Source organism: Prinia subflava, chromosome 3 (genome assembly GCF_021018805.1).
Source record: "Prinia subflava isolate CZ2003 ecotype Zambia chromosome 3, Cam_Psub_1.2, whole genome shotgun sequence".
NCBI classification, from domain to species: domain Eukaryota; kingdom Metazoa; phylum Chordata; class Aves; order Passeriformes; family Cisticolidae; genus Prinia; species Prinia subflava.
Window position 1 is genome coordinate 19,469,422 of NC_086249.1, and position 21,042 is coordinate 19,490,463.

At 39.0% G+C, this 21,042-nt stretch overlaps 1 protein-coding gene across 1 annotated transcript in view; it reads left to right on the forward strand.

The window, feature by feature from the left end:
• The window catches only part of MAN1A2 (mannosidase alpha class 1A member 2), a 136,159-nt gene that overhangs the window by 58,817 nt on the left and 56,300 nt on the right, over window positions 1–21,042 (forward strand). The window contains exons 4-5 of the mRNA XM_063394265.1: window positions 2,121–2,239; window positions 4,606–4,686. Of these exons, the coding sequence (XP_063250335.1) occupies window positions 2,121–2,239; window positions 4,606–4,686 (200 nt within the window). The remainder of the gene's footprint in view (window positions 1–2,120; window positions 2,240–4,605; window positions 4,687–21,042) is intronic.

Consider the following 21,042-nt stretch of genomic DNA (forward strand, 5'->3'; position numbering starts at 1 on the left):
TGGAAGATTGTACCGTGGTGTCTGAAGTTCTTTGGAGTAGATGTGGGGGGGTAGGGTGGCAGACAATGACACACCAGTCCATTTCTGTGCAGTGTGTTCTCTGCATCCCATGCCTGTTGAAGAATACAAGAGCTTACTGATGTGATTACCATTGTGTCTGAGTTGGAAAGCGTTTACTTCTTGAAACTATTGCAAGAGGAACTTCCAGGATTTCCCAAGACTTACGTATCCCTATTAATTCAAACACTTTGTGTATTTGAAAATTTTATCAATGTGATTTGAGTAAAGGAACAGAAATTACTTTGGGTATGTTATGGAAGCAGTATAACACATTCCAACTTTATATTAAAAAATACTTTGTCAGCTGGTACTGAAGGTAGTCCTTGTGTCATGGTCTTATTTGCATATTTTTGAAGTGATAAATTAGATAACTGTCACTTTATGCTTTTGAGAAGGTGCTAAGTTAAGTGCAGTGCTGTGGCTCTGATCAAGTAACCTCCACTTCAGCACAAGTAGAGGAATTTGTCATTTGGCTGAAGGCGTTACACCTTACAGTACTTAAGCACCACAGTGAATTCAGTTCCTGAGAGTTATAGGTATGGCTGGTGCACAATTTGTCAAAGGATTTGTCTTTTAATTAATTTTGCAAAAGGTAGAGTGTCCCAATCTGTACTTGAATTTTCTTAACAAACACCAACAACTTTAGACTTTCCAAATCTAATTGAAATTAATTAAAACTGATGAATGGCTATTCTTCAAAAATTAGTTGATGGCTACTTTGTCATGGATACTGTTGCGTTTAATTTTTATTATCTGGGGAAAGAAGTGCCTGAAAATGGAGTTAAGCTTACATGTCAGTCATTTCAGTGGGTGAAAGAAACACAGTGGAGGTGATGGCTTCATTCAGTTACTGTTACATTTGAGGGGGAAAAATGTAGCTCTAACCATGTGAAAGTCAGAAATGGATGAATAAAAACTACCAAGCAGGAACGCTGTGCTGTAGAGATTCCCATTATGGGTGGAAAGCACATTAAAAGAACCCTAAAATTGTCTTGTTAGGACACTAGCATCATTAAATTGCTAATCAGAGTTGTTGCACTGGTTGATAGATTACAGGTATGAACAGTGAAATTTGGCTACTTTGTTGGTGCACAGGACGTTTTGTACACTCCATGAAAACAGATAACCCAGGATAATTTTTGCTGTCCTCTGGAAACCGAGATCTGTTGCTACTGAGGCAGCTTGGGTTGGGATGGCCTAGGGAGACCAGGGCTATCATGGGCCATGGCTCACCACCTAGTCATCCCTTGCACAGGCCGATGAGTCACTCATCAATCAGCTCGAAATTGCTGCTGTTTCAAGTGAATGGCATTTTAGCTTAAAGCACCATTGATTTTTATTTGGCTTTCAGTGCTCCACTTGAAGTGGTGACAGTTGAGAAATCCATTAGCGGCTCATGGCTGGATCCCTGCAGGCTGAGGGGAACGTCCTGGGACTGCGGCTTTGGCAGTCACGCCAGGCCAGCGCTTCCCTGCTCATCAGTCCGTGCTTTCAATCATTAGGTAGCATCCATAATTGCAAAACTTTGAAGATTTCAGAAGTAAATGTTGGGAAATGCTAGGCATTACTGCAAGAACTGATTGCTTTACCTTGCACATCTTGCACATGTCCTTTTAATTTTTTTTTTCTTTCTTTTTTCCCCCTAATGCTTCTGTCCTAGAATTCCTAGTGGCTTTTTGAAGCTGAATATCTTTCTGTACTTTGGGTGATGGTTTTTTTTTTTTTTTTTTTTTTTTTTTTTTTTTTTTTTTTTTTTTTGTGTCAAAGTACAGTTGCTGAAGTTCAAGTTAGGAAAGCAGATGAGAAGGGCTCTTTTTTCTGTCTTTAGTGTTCTTTTTTCCCCAGAAGCCAAACTGTGTCAGAGGACTGATACTTAGAAAGAGAAGTGGGAATCTTCTTATGTATCTGATAATTCCTTGCTCTATTTGATTATTCTTTGTGCTGACACCTTTTTAGTAACTTTGCTTTGCTCCTGCTTGGGTTATTTTCTCATGTTTGTGATGTTAAAAAAAGTAGTGAAATAGTCACTTGTAATAGAAACCCTTCTTTTTTGCATGTAGGAAACTCACAAATGGGTGCTACCATAGTAGATGCATTGGATACTCTTTATATCATGGGCCTTCACGATGAATTCAGAGAAGGACAAGAATGGATTGACAAAAATCTTGATTTCAGTGTGGTGAGTAGAGCCTGCCCTAGTATTTCTCTAGTCCTTTTCATGATGTTCATCTTGGGGGGAGACAGAAGAGGTCTTTCAGATGAAGCTTAATAACACTTACAGATCAAAGCGTCAGATGTAAACTTAAGTGACATTCTCTGTGTATCAAACTTTGTTTTAGGGAAAAAAAATATATTCTGACCCTTTCACACTTAAGATTGTAAGTTAAGACACACCTATTTATTGTATTTTCAAAGTGCAAATCATAATTGGATAATGGAAGTAAGGGGAAGTGTTTTGTGAGAAACAACCAGGCCTTAGAAATGAAGACAGACAGATGAGACTTTACTGGCTGATAGTGGTTGCAAATAACTGAGCTATGAAAGAAAATTTTCCCTCAAACTACAGTGTATAAATTACTTAAGACTACAATCTTGTCTCTTCTTCCATTTCTTAAGAGTTTTAACATAAAATATGCCACTTGAGTTTTCCTGCAGGCTCTTAATCCATCACAAGAATTTCCCAGTTGGTCATACAGCATCTGACATTCTTGAGAGTTTGGAAGCATTAAATGGAAGAAATGGCTCTATTTTAGTCTTATTGATTAGTGTTCTTAGTACTAATTTTGGGACTGTCACAGATTCTGTGATGGAATTTGTATTTCAATCCTTGGATTTGCCCTATGGTTCCAAAAATAATTTTTCATTCAGTAAATGCACATAATGAAATATAGTTGTACTCAGGATTCAGCAAATGCTTTCTGTTGTTTCTATATTTTAGCCTACTTTTCAAAAATTATTTGTTTGGGCTTTTTCCTTTTGATTTATACCTTGACTGTCTGGCAAACATCAAAGAAATTTTACTCTGCTTTTTCAGTTAGTGCCAGATAATTATTCAGTCTAAAACTGAAGATCCTAAATATATCAGAGACAGTGCAGACATAATGATACCATTATGAGGATGAACTAAATTGCTTCCATAACTTTTGTCTGATCTAAGGCAATTTCAATATAAATTTGCAATATTAATCTAGGATTTGGATGGAAGAAATTTACATGACCCTCTGGGGTTCAATTACATCTTCCTATGTATCAAAAACCATTTCTGAAGGTTAATGAGTTATCTTGTGTATACAACAAACTTGAGTAATTTCCTTATATGGTTTGGAGCTTATAAATAAATACATAAATTTGATCCTCTTGGATTCTTCTACTGGGAAATGGAAATCATTGGTTTCAATTTACACTGTCCCACTGCATGTGTGATTCATGACTTTAATAGGTATTAAGTGGAATCATGCTGCGTTGGTGTTATTTTTCTTGTATCACCTCTGTGTGAAAAGAGAAAGCCTTTTACTAAAAACATCTGGGAATATTTCAAACTTCTAACTTTTAATCAGTGCTGTTCGAAGAAATCTTTATTCACATAATCTTTCTGAAATATGTAATATGTGAAAAATTCATTTAGTTTTGATCCAAGCACTGCAGGTGCCATTGAAATAGCATGAAAGGAAAGATGTACCTGTAAATGTCATTTCAGCTGTGTGCAGATTGGTGAGTCAGCTGGTTCAGTGCATCTTGTAGTGACTTTTCTGGATAAAAGGAAAAGTTCTTGCCTATCTCAAAAATCTCTTAATAAAACCATACTTCTGTGTCTAATAGGTTGAAGAGGGGTTTATGTGGGAGACAGATGGAGTGTATGTGGAAAATTAAGTGAATGGGGCACAGAGGGAACCAGTTGTTAAAACTGTCTGGTTCCTCTTAAATTTTTTTGGGTTAAATGAGTCAAAAGATATTGTTGAATTTAACCTAAGGATAATAATGTGGAAGAAGGCAATAAAATGGTTTGTTCTCCTGAGTTTCTCAGTGGTCCTGCAGTACTACTTGTCATAAAATAAAGGCTATTCTGAGACAAAGATTATGTTAAAATAGAGCTCCGAATCTGAGCTTAGTAATTCAGGTTAAAAAAGTGCATTATGGGAATTCTCTAATTATTATTTTTCTTTATCTTTTAAACCTAGAAGGTTTGGTGTTATGCTGAAGCATAAGAGAGAAGATGCTGAATTACAAAAATGTGCAGTCCTTGCCTTCTTTCCCACCAGCTCCAAATAACTGTAATTGCACTTTGTGGTGATAAAATGGTTAGAGGGCAGGAGAAAAACTAATTTGATTTTAATAGAATCTGTTGAAGCTGTAACTAGAATTGTCACTTGGTGTCACAAAGATGTGCACGAGAATTTCAGTTTGGAGCTAGAGACTGCAATAGTACAGACCCTTGCATGTGGATTGCCTTAGGATATGTACTTTCTTCTGCCTTGACTTTTTTTTTTTTTCTTTCTTGATTAAGGAGTTTGATAATTATTTATTAATACATTCTTTCTGTTCTAGAATTCTGAAGTTTCTGTTTTTGAGGTCAATATCCGCTTCATTGGTGGTCTCCTAGCAGCATACTACCTTTCTGGACAAGAGGTAAGGAGATTACAAAGTGTCTGAAATTCAATGTATTCTAGCAAATGTGGCATATGGATACTGTTATAGAATCCTGATTTCTCAGAAGCTTGCAAACTGATTTCACATCAGTCAGTTGTCCAAAATAACCAAATTCTTAGAGTATGGAATCTTTAAAGTTTCTTTCTGAGTAGGTCTTGTGCCATGTAGGACTCTTGGTTATAGTTTTGAAATGTTTTTTTTATCAAGATGTTTTCAGAGGATATCCACTCAAATAAGCATCAGCTTGAAATATCAAGTGAAATGTCATCCTTCTCATGCCAACAATAACTAGTTTTGATATTCTGTAACTCCATGAAGGTAGAAATAATAGCTTTGTCACTTGTCCTGCAAGGCTGTAGGTTTGCTTCATCAAAGGGCTACGCAATCTTCTTACCATTTTCTTGGTGACAAACTGAGAAGTAGCAAGCCAATTTTATACAACTTCTGAAACTTCTGTTAAAAAAGGTGCAGAGACGTGCTTAGACTGACAGGATGCACATCCCCAAAGACTTGCAGCAATGGACTTCCTTAGTCCAGCAGTCACGGTGCTGTGACTGCTTACTTCACATACTTTAACAAGACTAGAGCTTGACCCCCCAGCTCTTCCCAGGTCTTAGGAGATACCTGTCTTTAACCTATTGCCTGTGTCTTTGGTTCTTTAGTTTTGTCCTCTATTTTTCATGACACTTCTATAGTCCACTACCAGACATATTTCATGGCTTAAGGCTTTCAGGTGTTCTTAGGTATCTTCTTCCTTTTAGGGAAGCACCACATATGTATCAACAAGTTCTCAGGGATTTTACGACTGCTGCTCTAAAAGTAACCAAAGAGAAAACTCATAATTTGTTGTCTATTTAAGTCTTTGGCATAATCCTGGGGTCTGTGAATTTTCTGAGTGTCGTCTCATAGGAGGAAGAGCTCAGTGGCAGAGCAAAAAGCCTGTGTACATCTTGAAAGAAGTGGGTGGTTTATTTTTCATCCAGTGCTCCTTCTTCACCTTCTTCAAACTGGAACATGCTCCTTGGAGGCATCTACTGAGAATATGAAAAATGTCAGAGAAAAAGCAAGGATGACACATTCATAGCTGGATTATTTGTATAGATTGATATTGCACTTGTGCACAAGCTCCTTAAAAAACTCTTTTTTTCTCCAGTATGCAGATGGGTGCAGCCAAGCACTGCCAAAACATATGCTTTGCCTGCATTTGTAAAGCAGAGTATTTCTTCTTAAATTTGCTTCTAACCTTTTGGTAGAGTCAGAACAAGCTCATTTGCTTAAATAGCTTTAATTTCTTTCCTTCTTAGAAAGCATCTACCCTTTCTTTCCTAAACGTTGGCTGGGCTGAATCTTTTGTTTTAAGATTTTTATGGTGTAATTCTCTCCAACAGACTTCAAATGCTTCGTGACTTGTGATACAGGATTATTCTCATCAAGTGTCCATATGTATCATCTTTATTTTCCTAAAGAACTGCTAAAAAAAGTACTCTTTCAAGATAGTGTGGCAGCTAGGATTACTTTGGGTGTCTGAGAGACTGCTTCATTTGCCAAGTTGGATGAGGTTTCTCTGCAATTTGTCATTGTGGATATGACAAGAAAGGAATTTTCAAGCTCTTCAGCAGCTCAGTCCAGAGAGACACCTGCATCTGGGAACTCCTTGGAGTTGGAAACAGGTTGCTTGAGATGTGATTTCCAATCTGGTCCTCTCTCTTCCCCAAGAGGGGAACCTATTCCTTAGCTCAGGATAGGGGCGTGCTTGATTTCTTTATTCGCTGTGTTCAGACATGTGAGGAGACACTTGCTAGCACTGCTGAGACAGACAAGCCTGTTCCCAGCCGTTTGGGTGTTTTGCCTGATCAGGCTGTGAACATGTACGTGGCTTACACCTTTAAGGTAGGCTCTGTCTCCTGGTAGCCATCCTTTCTTTGTTCATCAAGCAATCATTTACTAGATCATACTCACTGCACCTTGTTCATAGTCCAGTCACCATCTTCCTACCTCCAAGCCTCTGCTTCTGCAAGACTGTTGCTACATTAGTTTTAGGAGGTTTTCGTACTGATTTTCCATTCTTTTACATGTCTTGGTTGATGTATTTAAAGTAAGGTCCAGTAGAATGAACTGTTTCTTTGAATTAATTCCATTTTTCTCCTAATAAATACAAGTTGTACTTAGGTCTCCAATGGGAGTTACTCCTGTTTGGTGATAGTTGCAAAAGCTGTTCTTACTTCATTTTGACTTCTATCACTTAGTGTTGATAAAGATGCTGTAGGGACAACCATAAAACAGTGTCCAAGACTCAACATCAACTGTGGAACTTTAATAATTTCTAAATGGCCAATGGAGAATTTTATAGTCATCATGGTTTATCTAGAATGCCCTTTGTGGGGAGAGAGTAACTGTGCTTGTTAGACTTTTATCTGATTGATTCATAATGGTAGCTATTGACCATAGTTTTCAAGTAGATTATTAATTTAGATTAAATAGTCTTTTATTATGCTTTTATTGAAAATATGTTAAAGTTTATTTAGCATGTGTAGTGGCATGACTCTGTGGCTTCTATGCTGTATTTAAAATGTCATGTTACTGCTATTACTTAGAGGAGCATCAACTGAGATCAAGGTTTTAATGATGCTGATTATAGTTAATGGTAGAATTTTAAGCCTTTTGTGTTAAGATTGTGAATATTGGTGTCCTTTGGTCAGTAAGGTTTCCCTCTTACTCACTGCAGCGAATGGGCGAATAAAATGAAATATATCTCCCATACAACCAAAAATAAAGTTGCTGTTTTTAGCAGCTGACAGCTTGGCTGAAAATGCTAAAGGGCTTGTCCTGTCCAGTGTTGAGTCACAGGCCTTTTTTTGTGAAACATGACACACATAAATTTTTTAACAGCTCAGCTTTTCACATATGGGAATTTCTGCTGGACTTTCTTGAGGGATGAGCATGTAAAGCTAAAGCTTGAGAAGGATGCATTTTGGTGCAAATGTTGTGGTTTTCTTGCCTTACTGTACCTTTCTGCTAAAGTAGAGAGACAAAATTGTTTCCCTGTCTAACAGGCAGTTCTGATGTATGAAGGATCACCATATTTCTCCATTTTTCCATCTCAGCATGCTTTTTGAATAGAAGATAATCAAGATACAGCTGCAAACCTTGATACAGTGGAAAATTCTCCTGTGCATTCTGTTTCAGTCTTCTGAAGTTGAAACAACACCGATACCTCTCTGGTGGCAGGGGTCACAGGTCTGCAGTCTGTGGGGGTCATAGATCTGCAGTCTGGTCATAGATCTGCAGCCTTGTTTATGTCCTCTGCACAGTATTTTTCCTGGCTGATTGTGGACAGGCCATCTGGTGTCTGGCTAGGTGTATATTATCAGATATGAGTGTACCTTCTTTGTCTCAGTTCCCACAGAGAACTGAGGTCTCAATCTGTCATTGATTTTGAGATTCCTTGAGGCAGTGACTTTTCTCCAGGATACATTATTGAAATATATAATGAATATATGCTAAAACAGTGGAATATAGAATCATAGAGTTTGGGTTGGAAGGGACTTTTAAAGATCATCTAGTCCAATCTCTCTGCCATATAGGCAGAGACAGCTTCCAACAGACACGTTACTCAGAGCCCTCTCTGACCTGGCCTTGAACACTGCCAGGGATGATGTGTCCACAGCTTCCCTGGGCAGTTCACTCTCATTACCCTCATTGTAACAAATGCCTTCCTAACAGGGCCCTAAGAGGGCTTTGAGCAGCCTGATCTGGTGGAAGGTATATGAACCCATGGCAGGGGTTGGAACTAGATGATCTTTAAATGTCTCTTCCAACTTGAACAGCTTTGTGATAATATCCACTCTAAACCTACCCTCTTTCTGTTCTAAAACAGTCGTCCTTCTTCTGTCATTAGAGGCCATAGTTGGGAGTCCTCTTCATCTTTCTTGGAAGCCAGGGCCCCTTTAGGTGCTGGAAGGTGCTACAAGGTCCCTCTGTTGCCTTCTCTGTTCCAGGCTGGACAAGCCTCTTAGCCTGCCTTCAAAGGAGATGTGCTTCAGCCCTCAGATCATTTTTGTGACCGTCCTCTGGACCTGCTTCAACAGGTCCACATTCTTCTTTTATTGAGACCCCAGAGCTGCAAATGGTATTAGGGTCCTCAGTATAAGTGGGGGGGTTTAGTGTTGTTTTGAAATTATACTACCAGACTAAAGAAAGAGGAGGTTGGACCAGATAATCCCCTGGGGTCCCTTCCAATCTGACTGATTCTATGAAAGAAAAGGAGGCTCAATAAAAAATGAAGGAAAAAAGGCATCATCTCTCCTGAGAGTGCCGTGTGTCATAAAATAATAGAATCATCTAGGCTGGAAAAGACCTTGACTGTAGAGTTCAGCCTCTCCAGGCAGACTCTTCTACTTTGCTGTATGCCAGAGATTTCTTCCCAGTTCCAGTAAGCAACCAATGCAAAGTGTTCACTGTTATTCTTTATTAAATTGTATGCTAATAGGTATAATCTCTAAGTACCTAAATAGCTTAATAAGAAATGCAAAATTCATTGTGCTTATATTCAGTATAGAGCCAGTATATAATTAAATTACATATAATTCAGTATATAATTAAATATTTTTGAGGTATTGGGTTTATGAGAGTTGCTTAGAAGAATTGTGAGTGACTGGGAGACGTACTGTGGAAACTAGGCACTTCTGTATTCTGCCCCAGGTTGTGATAGAACGGATAACATGTTTATATTTTACATTTTGATCGAACAGGATTGTAGTTAAAGTATGTGAACTGCAAGTTTTCCATCTTCTGAGTTCAGAGGCACCACTGTGCTTCCTCTTTTGCATCTGTCAAATAGAGTTAATAGTCCAAAATAATGTATTGATGGTAAAATATATAATGACTTCTTACCTAAACTGAGCCAGACTGTTTCTCAGTAATCCCTGCAACAATCCTTTAATTTCTCTAAGAACTACATACAGTCTTCATTATGCCTGTGAGGTGGGGGTGGGGGACAGCACTATGATACAGCTGATAATGTAATAGAAATAAGTAGAAATTAAATGTTCCATATGCCTAGTTTGGAGTAAACATTGAGTATGGCATCTTAGGATGAAAATCAGCCTTGCAGATTTAAAAAACAAACAAGACCCATCAATAAAATCCCAAAACAAAACAACCAGAAATGGTTGATTTCTTCCCTTTTTTTTAGTGTGGCTGCACTAAGGGATTTTCTTTCTTTTGTGCATCATATTGGCACAAATATGATTTTTGTTTCTAGTTATGAATCCATTTGTTTTTTAATAGTTTTCAATGATGCCTAGCAAGGCATTGTTTAGCATTTTCCCCAGAATAGTTGGCTTCTTTGTTTATTCCAAGTTAATTCCCTAGACTTACTGTATAAAAATGTTTGTGTTCTCTGTGGTTTTCTTTAACTTAGTATTCAGCACTAATTAAATAAAATATCTTGATATCACTCTATTGTGTGTAACAGCATCAGGACAGAAATGCTTAATGAAAGAGTATCATGTATACAACGAGATTACAGCAAGATAAAGTTACTTGTATTTCACAAAAAAAAAAAGTTGCAAGGTGTACTCTTATTAGATTGGATCTATCTGTTCATACAGTCTTCTCAAGTAATTTTCCAAGGAGGTTACCTGGAAGTGAACCCACAGTGTATGGCTGGTTTCTGAGGATGTGCCTCTGAACTCTTTGCTATCCTACGGTCTCTGTCTAGTTCTGTGGTTCAAGATTTTATTCAAAATTAGCCATGTTTGGTGCTTGGTTTTTCTCTGGGTAATATGGAGTTTTTCTCTTCAATATGGATGTTGGTATTGGTAAATTCTTTTTTTCAACACAAACTATCTAACTGATCTTCATTTGGTATATGAGTGTTTGTATGTTCTTTCACTTCTTTCAGTCACATCTGTGGATCTGGGTCTTTTTGAGCATCAGGGTAGCTGATGCTGATTTCTGAGGGAAGATAGGAGCACTGCTTTGTAAAATCACTGCCTGTTCACAATGCTTTAAACTGCTGGTGCAAAAGAGCAACAAGCAGGCAAGCGGTAAGAATGTATGGCACAAAGCAGAAATGAGTTGGCTGATCTCTCTGTTAATGCTGAAAGAACAAAGCTTGCCAACAGACTACAGCAAGAAGCTGGTGGAGAATTTTAAAAAATAGATCCATGATGATTGTGCCTGAATGTAGAATTTGTGAGAGCAGGCTACGAGGAGACCAGGAGCTACAGTGTCCTCAAGGACTAAAACAGTAAAAGGTCAGTTGGAACATGATGTAGGATATTACACTGGAATCTTCAACAGAGGTTGGATTTTGTTGTGGTGTGCTGTGCTGCATCAAGTGGTCCAAGAGCTGTAATTTCAGCTATGCTGTCCCCAGACCTGGCTAGTGAAGGAGCAATCAATAGGATGAAGACTTCACAGATGACAATGCCAGAAGAAACCAGCTTCAATCCTTCATATTCGGTGTGTGAACTTCTTTGAGCTCATAAAGGCAGATGGAGATTCCTAGAGCATCTTGCAGGATCCGTTGTTCCTCATTTCTGAAACCCATCCAAAAGACAGCAGAGAAGATACTGAACCCTGCTATGAGAAGTATTTTCACTTCCAAGTCTTTGTGAACACACTGTAAATGAACTTTCTGCTCTCCAAATGGGAATTTGTTCAAGGAGGGAGGGACAGACATCTGCAGAGCCCAAGTATTGCATACACTCAGAATCATCCTGTAATTAAACACAGGGAATGATCATTGGAGCAATAAAGCCTAAGTAAGATAAAGAACAATCTTGTACCAGAGGTTATTGCTGTGTGTTCAAAATCCGATTTTTTTACAGTTGTATTTGATGAATTGCTGTCATTGCTCCTCCATGGCTCCTGCCCAATAGCCTACAGCACTGATGATACCCACTGCTAGAAAGAATGTGATTGCCTGCCAAATGTCTGTCCAACTTCTTGAAAAATAGATAGATAAAGTCCAATTTTTTTAGCAAATCTACAAGAATAGTGATCTCTTCACAATGGTCTGAGTCACAGTCATGTCTGCTGTCTCTGGATACTATGACATCTTCTCTAAAGGTTAATCATCCTTGAGTACTATTTTTTCTCCATGTTGTGGGACCACTTTTTGCTATTAAAAGATTTGTCTTTCCACAGTGGCTTGGCATACTTATTTCTTTCACAGCAAGCCCTAGCCAAGCAGAAAAGGGCTCCGTCCACTGATACTTACAGCGTTATCAGCATCTGCCCAAGAGGAGGAGTCTTCTACTTTCTGTATATCAGGTCTGCCCCTTCCCCATGGCTATAGCCCAGCCCAGGTCTGTGACACTGTATGGCTAACTGGTGGCTAACTGTGGTGGTGAGCCCTCCTGGGCTTGGTGTCACCTGTGGGATTTGGTAAACTCCCTCAAATAGAAGTTACAGCCTGGGTTGGGGATTTCGGTATTTCCCATGTGTTCTCAGCATACATTATTTTCTGTTATATCATAATATATGTTAAGATATGTGTTAAATGAGATACTGTTTGGACAGCAGGAAATAAAATCCTCTAACACTGAGAAAGAGTACCTGGAGCAAACATACTGGACATCCAGCACTTGCTGGAGCTATATCTCCAAGAAGGAGAAGGCAGGATGCAAAATGCATGTCATGGTCAGGAGGCTGAGGTGTAGTTAAGTAAGAGAGTCAGAGGAACATGTTGTTATATGTATCCATTTTGTTTCGCTGCAGACTTTCTTTCAGGTACCTAGACTTTATCCAAATTAAGATGGATCCTTTAAATCTGTGGATTTCCCCCGTCTTTCTGAACATTAAAGAAGAAATAGTACAAAAACATGTAAATAAAGCCCACATCTCTATAGACAAACAAAATTCTTTAATGGTTGTTTCAGTGAGTAAGCCTGTTTTATTTTCTGATCCTTAAGAAGTCATTGCTTGTTTTGATGTGCTTACTCTGTGATGTTCTTAAAAATTGTATCACAGACTCTAGAATGCATCTGCCAAGCTGGCTGTTCTGAGCCAGAACTTCCCCCAAAGCAATTTGTGTGCTGACTGTAGTATACTGAGTGCTACCAGCTCTGCTCTGTCCGATGTCTGAGATGGTCACTACGTTCAAGGGTGCTCGGGATGTAGTGTTCTCTCCTGCAAATGTGTGAAATGCAACCTCAGCCAGAGGGGTGATCATAGGGGAAGAGCTATTTAGTCATCGCCCATACGTGCCGTGCAGGAGAGTTCGCAGGGGTGTGTGTGTGTGTGTGTGACCCCTCTCTTTATGAGCACCCAGGATGAACTTCCTGTTCTCCATCTTTTCTGTGGAATTTTATTGGATGTACATCCCATTAATGTTCATGAAGGTTTACAGTGTTGTGAGAGTGTGTGTTGCCATGCTCATTTCAGGCATTAGTAATTGCAAAGTGGACAGACATGAGGATAAAAATACTGGAGATAGTTACTGGATTTGGAGTGCTTCAGTGATCAGGAGAATGACATTACCTTTTCTCAGCAATTAGCACTCTGAGTGTCTGTGACCCTCACAGATTAGAGTCCTTAAAGCTTCTGACAATTCAGCACATTTTCTGAAGCAAGAGTCAGAAAAAGGAATGCCACAGTGATCTCTTAAAACTTGGATTTAACTCTTCTGACTAGTATCTTATAGAAAGTCTGTAACAAAACCAAACATTGAGCCCATGGCTTCGGAATTGTTCCCCACAAAAATTCATCTGCAGCAGAATTTGAAGGTTGTTTCCAGTTCTTGCGTGTTTTCTGGTTTGTAGGAAAAGTGACTGAGAATTGGGCTAAGTAAGTGATACGTGCATGCTCTGCCAAGAGCTCCTTTGTTAGCAGTCCATAAGAGATTTGTAGGGTATGCAGGAGTGACCCCGCCTTGTCTTTAGAGTAACTAAGTGTTCCCTGGTAGGAACAGCATTTGTCTGAGGAGAGAGTGCACAAATGACCCATTGACTACTAGCTTTTTTTCATGAAGTGAAGCTTCACAAATCATTACAACTTGTGGCATGACTGGCAGTCGGAAATAAAATATTTCTGCTAGCAGTACTGCATGGAATGACAGAAGTGCCAGAGATGGATAGATGGTCGCTTGTTGCACAGTGTACATGGCTGTGCTTGAGGAGCAGTGTCAAGTAAGGGAAAACAAAGTGAATATTATTCTAATGTCTCTTGTGTGGTAGCGGCAGGAGGACACTTACGCCATTATGACAAAGTGTTCTTGTCTGCTGCTGATTTATTAATACAATAAAAAGGGTAGCTTATTGTTTTATTTTTGTTGAACAAAGTTATTTACTGTATTTGCAATATAAAAAAAAGATTAATAGTTGACTGTGTTTACCTTTGCCAGCTTTAGATATAAAGCAGTTCATTTACATGACTGTCTTTTTCATCTTTTTAAACACCATCGAAATGACATATCTTTCTGGGCAAAATAGTAATATCATTTGTGTGGATAAATCCAGCCTCAAATATCATTTAAAGTGGAGCATGAGGGATGTTAAGTACCTGATACTCTATTAACAGATAATCAACCTAATCCTTTCCAGGAATCTGACAGGCAGCATCTCCTCTGCTCAGCAATACTCATTAGTTAAATTATATTATATGTGTCAATGGATATCCCCAACAACCAACCTAAACATGTAAAATATGGGTTTTCAGTGAGTAAGACAATACCGTGTTACTGGTTTCACAGAATTCTTAGATGTACTGATAAAAATACCTAAATTATAGCTTTAAGACTTATCTAAATTAAGTTTTCAAAGGGTGAAAATCTCAGAAGAGTTAACAGCATTGTGTATGTCCTGTTCAATGAAGATGAGATTTGAGCTTGTTGCCAGGAGATGAGCTGCTTATTCATAAGTAGTTGTGACAGCTCACTGGTCTCTTAACAGGACACAGCCTGAAAAAAACCCTCTATTTTTCTTTGACTTTTAAAGCATTGTCTCATATTGGGCGTTGCCAGTGCTCACTGCAGTGCAGATTGCAATGCTTGTGCTGTTTCTGTTTACCAGGTTCGTAGTAAACATTTTCTTGACTGGCAAAGGACACTTAGCCCAGTTTATTGCTGCAGCTTGGTGCTGCATGACACCTAAGTGGAGAAAACTGATTTCATTGTGAATTTTTTTCTTCTTCTCTGATTGGCAATAGGTCTTTCCTGTTAGTATAATATAATTTAACTAGTGGAAATTAAGGACAACTGTTTTAGCAATAGAAAATACAATAGCTGTGCAGTGATAGCTACTCTTAAAACTCATTCTTTGGTCATGTTCCTGTGGAGGGCTGTAAAAACTAAGAAGGAATAGGTAATTGGTAACTATTCTTCACGTGTCATATATCTTCTCTTGACCAGGTCTGTTAGTTTTTCTGTCCCTTTTCAGTAGTTTCAGAAACATATTGATGCTGATGGGCACCAGTGACAGCAAGCACAGTATCCTTCCTGTTGTTTTTCCAGACATTCATTTATTTGCATTACTCTTGACACTTTAACAAATTAGTTTCTACCTTGGAGTTTTCCTGTTCTTTCCTCCTGAGGGTTTTCACACTTTATCTGATCCAGAAAGGAAGTACGTCATTGTCCTTAGTCAACTGAAAACACAGTTCTTCCAGCAGGATTTTTTTCACTTTGAAACAGAACTAAGTACAACTCTGGACATGATGCTTTAAAATCAAGCCAGCATCTTTGGCTGGCTTTGCCTTTTGGAACATATTCTTGTTTGTTACTAACTCTTATGTTTTTGTTTTGAAAAGGAATTTGCATGCTAGCTGACAACAGATATGTTGAGAGAAAAATAAATGCCAGGAATGCTACAGTAACTGTTAAGCAAACCCACTTGAATCTAGGAAAAACATTAACAAAAAACCAGGTTGCCTCTAATGATACATGTGTGTGCCACATGATAAAGATGGTGGACTCTTCTTATCTGTTAGGAATCAAGAGGCTGCTGTCTGCAGTAACATTCTGTTACCATTTATGAATCGGGTAATCAAGAAACAAATTTTTAGAGCAATGACCAAGACGTTCTCTAGCGTTCCAAGTCATCATATTCTGTGATTCTGTGATATTTTTTCAATTAAAAACATAAGATTGAAGATAAATGCCTGTATCAAACAATGCAACTATGTGCATTTTAAGAAAAGATCTTTTAAGGTGACCTAGGTAATTGTGAGCCAGATAGTCTGATTTCTCTTCTTCTGCCCATCCCAGAAATTTATATAATGGAAAATAAGAGATCATCAGTAGAATTGTGACTTGACAATAAAAGTCTTAAGAATTTATATGTGACTGTGGGTTTGCTCTTGTTGAGATGGCAAGTGAGTAGAAAACTCCTGAGAAATTCATTGAATGTTCAGCTAGGCCTGTGTAAATTAAATCCATTGTTGCCAAAGGTGTAGGTGCAGACTGGAAGTTAGAAGAAAAATGAACAACCCATGTTGAACAGACCGACATGAAGACAGAATAAGGGATTGGGTTCTGAGTAGTTGTGGCTTTGGAAGAGTATGTGAAACTCAAAAAAGGCAAGCTGCTCAGCTTGAACCTCTGGTACGAAATACTGTGCAAAAGACCTATGGGCATTTAGGTTATAAATAGGAACTTCAAATATGAGGAGAAATTTATTTCTGTTGAAGTCATTAATAATACTTATAAGACTGCTGCTGGTAAGCTGCAAGTTTCTTGGTAATCATGTTCTTAGAAGGATTTGTAGAAGCAGTAGAAAGTCATGAAGTTACAGGACTGATAGTTGTGCCTCCTGGACACATAAATAGTCAGGATGTGGTACAGGACACAGTTCAGATATCTCTCTGAAAGGAATCTTGCACTTAAGTACTACTTATTGATGTAACTATAAAGGTATCTTGACAGTTACTCCTTATTTTATGCAGATGATCAGATTGTTGCTCTTGAACTTTTTTATTTTAGTTTGTGTGGCATAAAAGAACAACATTTTAATCTTATAGTTCTGGTCCTGAGAACTATAAATTATGCTGCAGGAGTCTGGATATTTATCTCACCATTTTGTCAAAACAAATGTCTGGTTTTTCAAGAGCCTTGCAGAATTTATGCAACTCTGAAGATTCAGTGCTTACTAATTCATTGCTCATAGGTTTTGTTTGCCAACTAATTTTCTGTCAGAACTCAGTCCATATATTTATATATAAACTGTAGCTAAGCTACATATCAGTGGACTGGGAAAAACAAGCCAGTTCATTAAAAAAAAAACAACCAAAAAACCCCAACCAAACCCTATTTGCTTTAATCAGGTACAATCTAATGTGCTTTGCATCTGTCATTGTGTCAGTGTTATGTTTTTGAAAATGTAAAAACTATGTGATTTTTACTTTTTTTTTCCCTCTAGACTGTGATTTTTGCATTGTAATGTGTCACATTGTACCAGTGGGAGAAGGGAGGCTGTGTGTATAATGACTGCACATAGTGTAAAACAATATGTAATTTAATCTCTGTTTAACTTTTCTTTGTAAAGGCAAATGCAGTCTAAAAGGGACTGAGTCATTTCTGGCAAAGACTAAAGGGGAAATCAAGATGAAATTTAAAATGGAAAGCTTGGCAGCACATTCAAGAGAAATGGGACACAGAGGAATAACTGAGAAAGAAAGTAAAAATTGAGACAATCTAACACAGAACTGAAAGACAAAAAAAGAACAATATATGGGAAATATATTTCATGGCATAGAGAAATATATGAGAAATAAAGGAGATACTTGTCATGAATGGAGAAGGTGCTAGGAAAAGGTGTTACCAAAAAGAAAGCCAATATCAAGAGAAATTAATAATCACAGGAAGTAGGTAACTTCTGTCCTACTAATATGATTCTGATAAAACTTGATAGCTTAGTACAAACAGCTTAATTATTTGAGTTCAGGACCATTTCTTAATGTTTCTGACACAGATTTTTCCTCTTAAAAACCACAGAGCAACTGGATCATCTGTTGGGTTGTGAACTTCAGGCACATAATGCAGTCTGTAACTCAGCTTGGTAGAACAGCAGGTAGTACCAAAGATCATTGATTAATAGAAAAAAACCCAAAAACCTAAAAACAACACCCCCAAGATTCATTGATACCATTTGCTTTGCCTGGATGTGTTTGGCTACAAAGGCATGTTGAAAGGCTGATATATTAGAGTCAATTCTAGTTCCTGGGAATATGTTTTGGAGATGAGAAAGTGTTTTTCCCCTGTCAGATTCCCCAAGATGTTTCTCATAATCCTGTTACTTACAGCTGTACTCTTGGCAGTCCATCCGTTTTATGTCTTTAGATCTCTATTTGTTCCCTGTCTTGATGCCTTTGTTTTCTCCCTTTACTGCCTATTTATCCTCCCTTCTTTTACCATATCTCCCTGACACTTCACCTTGTAGGAGATAGGGGACTCAAAGCCCTGTCCTTTACCACTTCTGCTTCCCCACTGGCAAAGCTTCATGCTGCTCTTCTGTCCCTTGATGCCTCTTTTCTTCAGTTTCCTAATGACCATTCAGATTCAGTTTTCTCCTTTCTCTTCTTCCATTCCCTTTTTCCACAGTTTAAATGTCTTTCTCTGTGCCAGCTACTAGTGGGGGTGCATCTAAGTCAGAAGCCAGATATTGTCCATGCTCTCTCATCTGATTCCCTCTGCAACTGTAGTAGCTCCCACAGAAAGAAGAGATTATGTATAGACATGAGTGATTGTGGTTGGTGTGTTGTGCAAACTCAAGATTATTGCTTTTAGTCCAGGGACCATTTTTTTACAAAGGTAACTAAACTGGCAGGTTAATACTGCTTGTGCAGGTAAACTTAGAGTGAAGAAGCCAGAGATTTGAAAAGAAGGAAAGATGAAGCACAAAAGTTGCCTACTACTCTAATAATAATAGCAGAAGAGAAAATTAACTCAAGACTGCCATGGTTTTTGGCTCAGATGGGATGTTCAGCAGTGTGCTACATCTTCTGGAATTATCAGATTGAGGAGGCATTTATATGCCAGATTTTCATCACATTTATTCTGAATTTTAAGTCTGGGATGTTGACTGACTGGTGTAAAGTGCCTTGGATTCTAAGGCCCTTTAAAAACTGAGAACATGTAACATTTCTACTCAGAAATGCATGAAACCTGTGCCAAGGAAGCTAATACAGCTATTGAAGTAAATGGAAATTATGCAGTTTAATTGAAGTATTATTAGCCAGTGCCAGGTAGTTCAAATATGATTAGCTGGTTGTCCAGTGCCTGCCAAATTTTTATATTCAGATCTTCTAAAGCAAAAATGTTGAATATTTCTAATAAGTTAATATATGCACAGACTTTCTCATATGGGTTTTTCAAAAATATCAGTAGTGTGAAACCAATGAATATTTCATTACATCCTGAGATGCCTCAATCAACAGTAACTGGATTCCTCATGTCTCTTGTCCAGGAAACCAGCTTTGGAAAACTTGAAGAAGATAAAGATAGTATCAATTAAGAATTCTGTTTGCAAATCTTTCCCTGCTGATAGTAGAGAATTACCAGAATATTTATCTTTTATCTAAGAAGCAGCATTTGAATATATAATTGCTAATTTGTAAAATGTAAACAGGGGAAGTTATAGTTAACCAGACAATATCTGTCTTATCTGCAGTTAACTGATGGAATTGAAGTATTTTTGTGTGTTGTCATGGGTTGACATTAGGCAAAATGCCAATGCACCCATGAGGGTATATTTTACCCAATGAAGTACTGTGAGATGTGGTCAAGAACAGAGCAGAGCAGGCCTAATACTTGAAACAGACAGACAATTTATTATACTACATAACAATGGACAATAGGAAAGGAAAGAAAAACCCAGCCACCCAAAAGCAGAAGAGAAAACCTCCCAAAAACACTGCTTCTCCTCCCCCCAATTTCCATTCCATACATGCTCACTCAGTTGACTCCAGCACATTACCTTCATCTACTTGCTTAATCCCTCAACAACCCTGGGTTCCTAATCCAAATCATCATCCTTTAAAATTCAGACAATCCACATTCCATCCAGGACGAGAGGAGTCTCTCTCGCACCACAGACCCCCCCCCCCACAGGAAACACAGGTCTACCATCCCATGTTCCCACGTCACCCATGGCACTGCCTCGAGGAGTCTGCCAGGGTGACACCCTCCTTTCCATGTCCAGCACTCTCACTGCCGTCCATGGACCTGAACTGCAACAGGGCTCTTTTTAAGGATGTTTTGGCCAAGTACCAAAAACCAGCCATCTTCTCATTTTGGGACTCAGGTCCCCCCCATTTACCCCTGGGGCCGGGGGCTCCAAGAAGCAGGCCAGAACGTCTCTGGGTTTGAGCCAAAATCATCCACCCAAACACAGTCTTATTTATAGTCAGGAGGGTCCAGGGTCCGTCTATGGCTATCATTATGCAGGAAAAGTCCGGCCCAATAGGCCACTCCTCTTCATTCCGGCAATCGAAGGGGCTTCTTTTCATCTCACATTACCCTCTCGGTCCCAGGCTGTCCTCTCTCTTCTAAAACCACCAACTATGAGAATTCAGCGTCCAGGGATAACTCTCTTCTGCCTTAGAAAGAGTTAAAAGCTTTTATCTCCCACCACCAAGGTCAGGCACAGGCGATCGCAGGCACTGCAGCTCTCACAAGCAGCTCCAGCTCGGCACCTTCTCTCTGTGGGGGGAGGAGAGAGACGGGACCGGGGGGGGGGGGAAGGGGGGGGGAACGGGATGGGACAGGGAGGGGGACGGAAGGCACCTCCAAAGTTCTCCCTCCACCCCTCCATTCTAGATGGAAGCTGGACCAGCTCCACTCCAGCTCCCTCTGTTCCCCACCCCGAGGCCCACCTTGCTCAGCCAGGCCCACCTTGCTCCCCTCCCCCACCCGGCCTAGCCAGGCCGGCAGGGGAGAGGAGAAGACGCTCCCTCTCCGAAAGCAGAGCAGGAAAGAGAGAGTCCTGCTGGGAAATCCGGCTTTTAACCCCTCGTGTCCTCAGAGGCGTGTCCAACCTCTTAGTGGCCAACAAAGGTGCCAATACTCAGACCTAAGGACTGATTGGTTTGACCACTACTTCCAAAAAAACTCACTTCCCTTCAAACCACGACATGTGTTTATTTTTCAGCTCATTTGTAGACTGTAGCTGAACAATATGATCAGATAGATATTTTAATGCTTGTCAGTACAACTCTTAACTTAGGAACCACCACTAGGATGGTTCTCCTAGATTGTTATGACAGGATAGCTTTTTCCCATCACTGTTGATAGTCTTTGTCCCTATATTCATTATTCCAAAAAATCATGACCTGTATTTTTATCTTAAATCAGTCTAGAGCCTCTAGGAAAGAAGCAGCTTGGATGTGTGAATG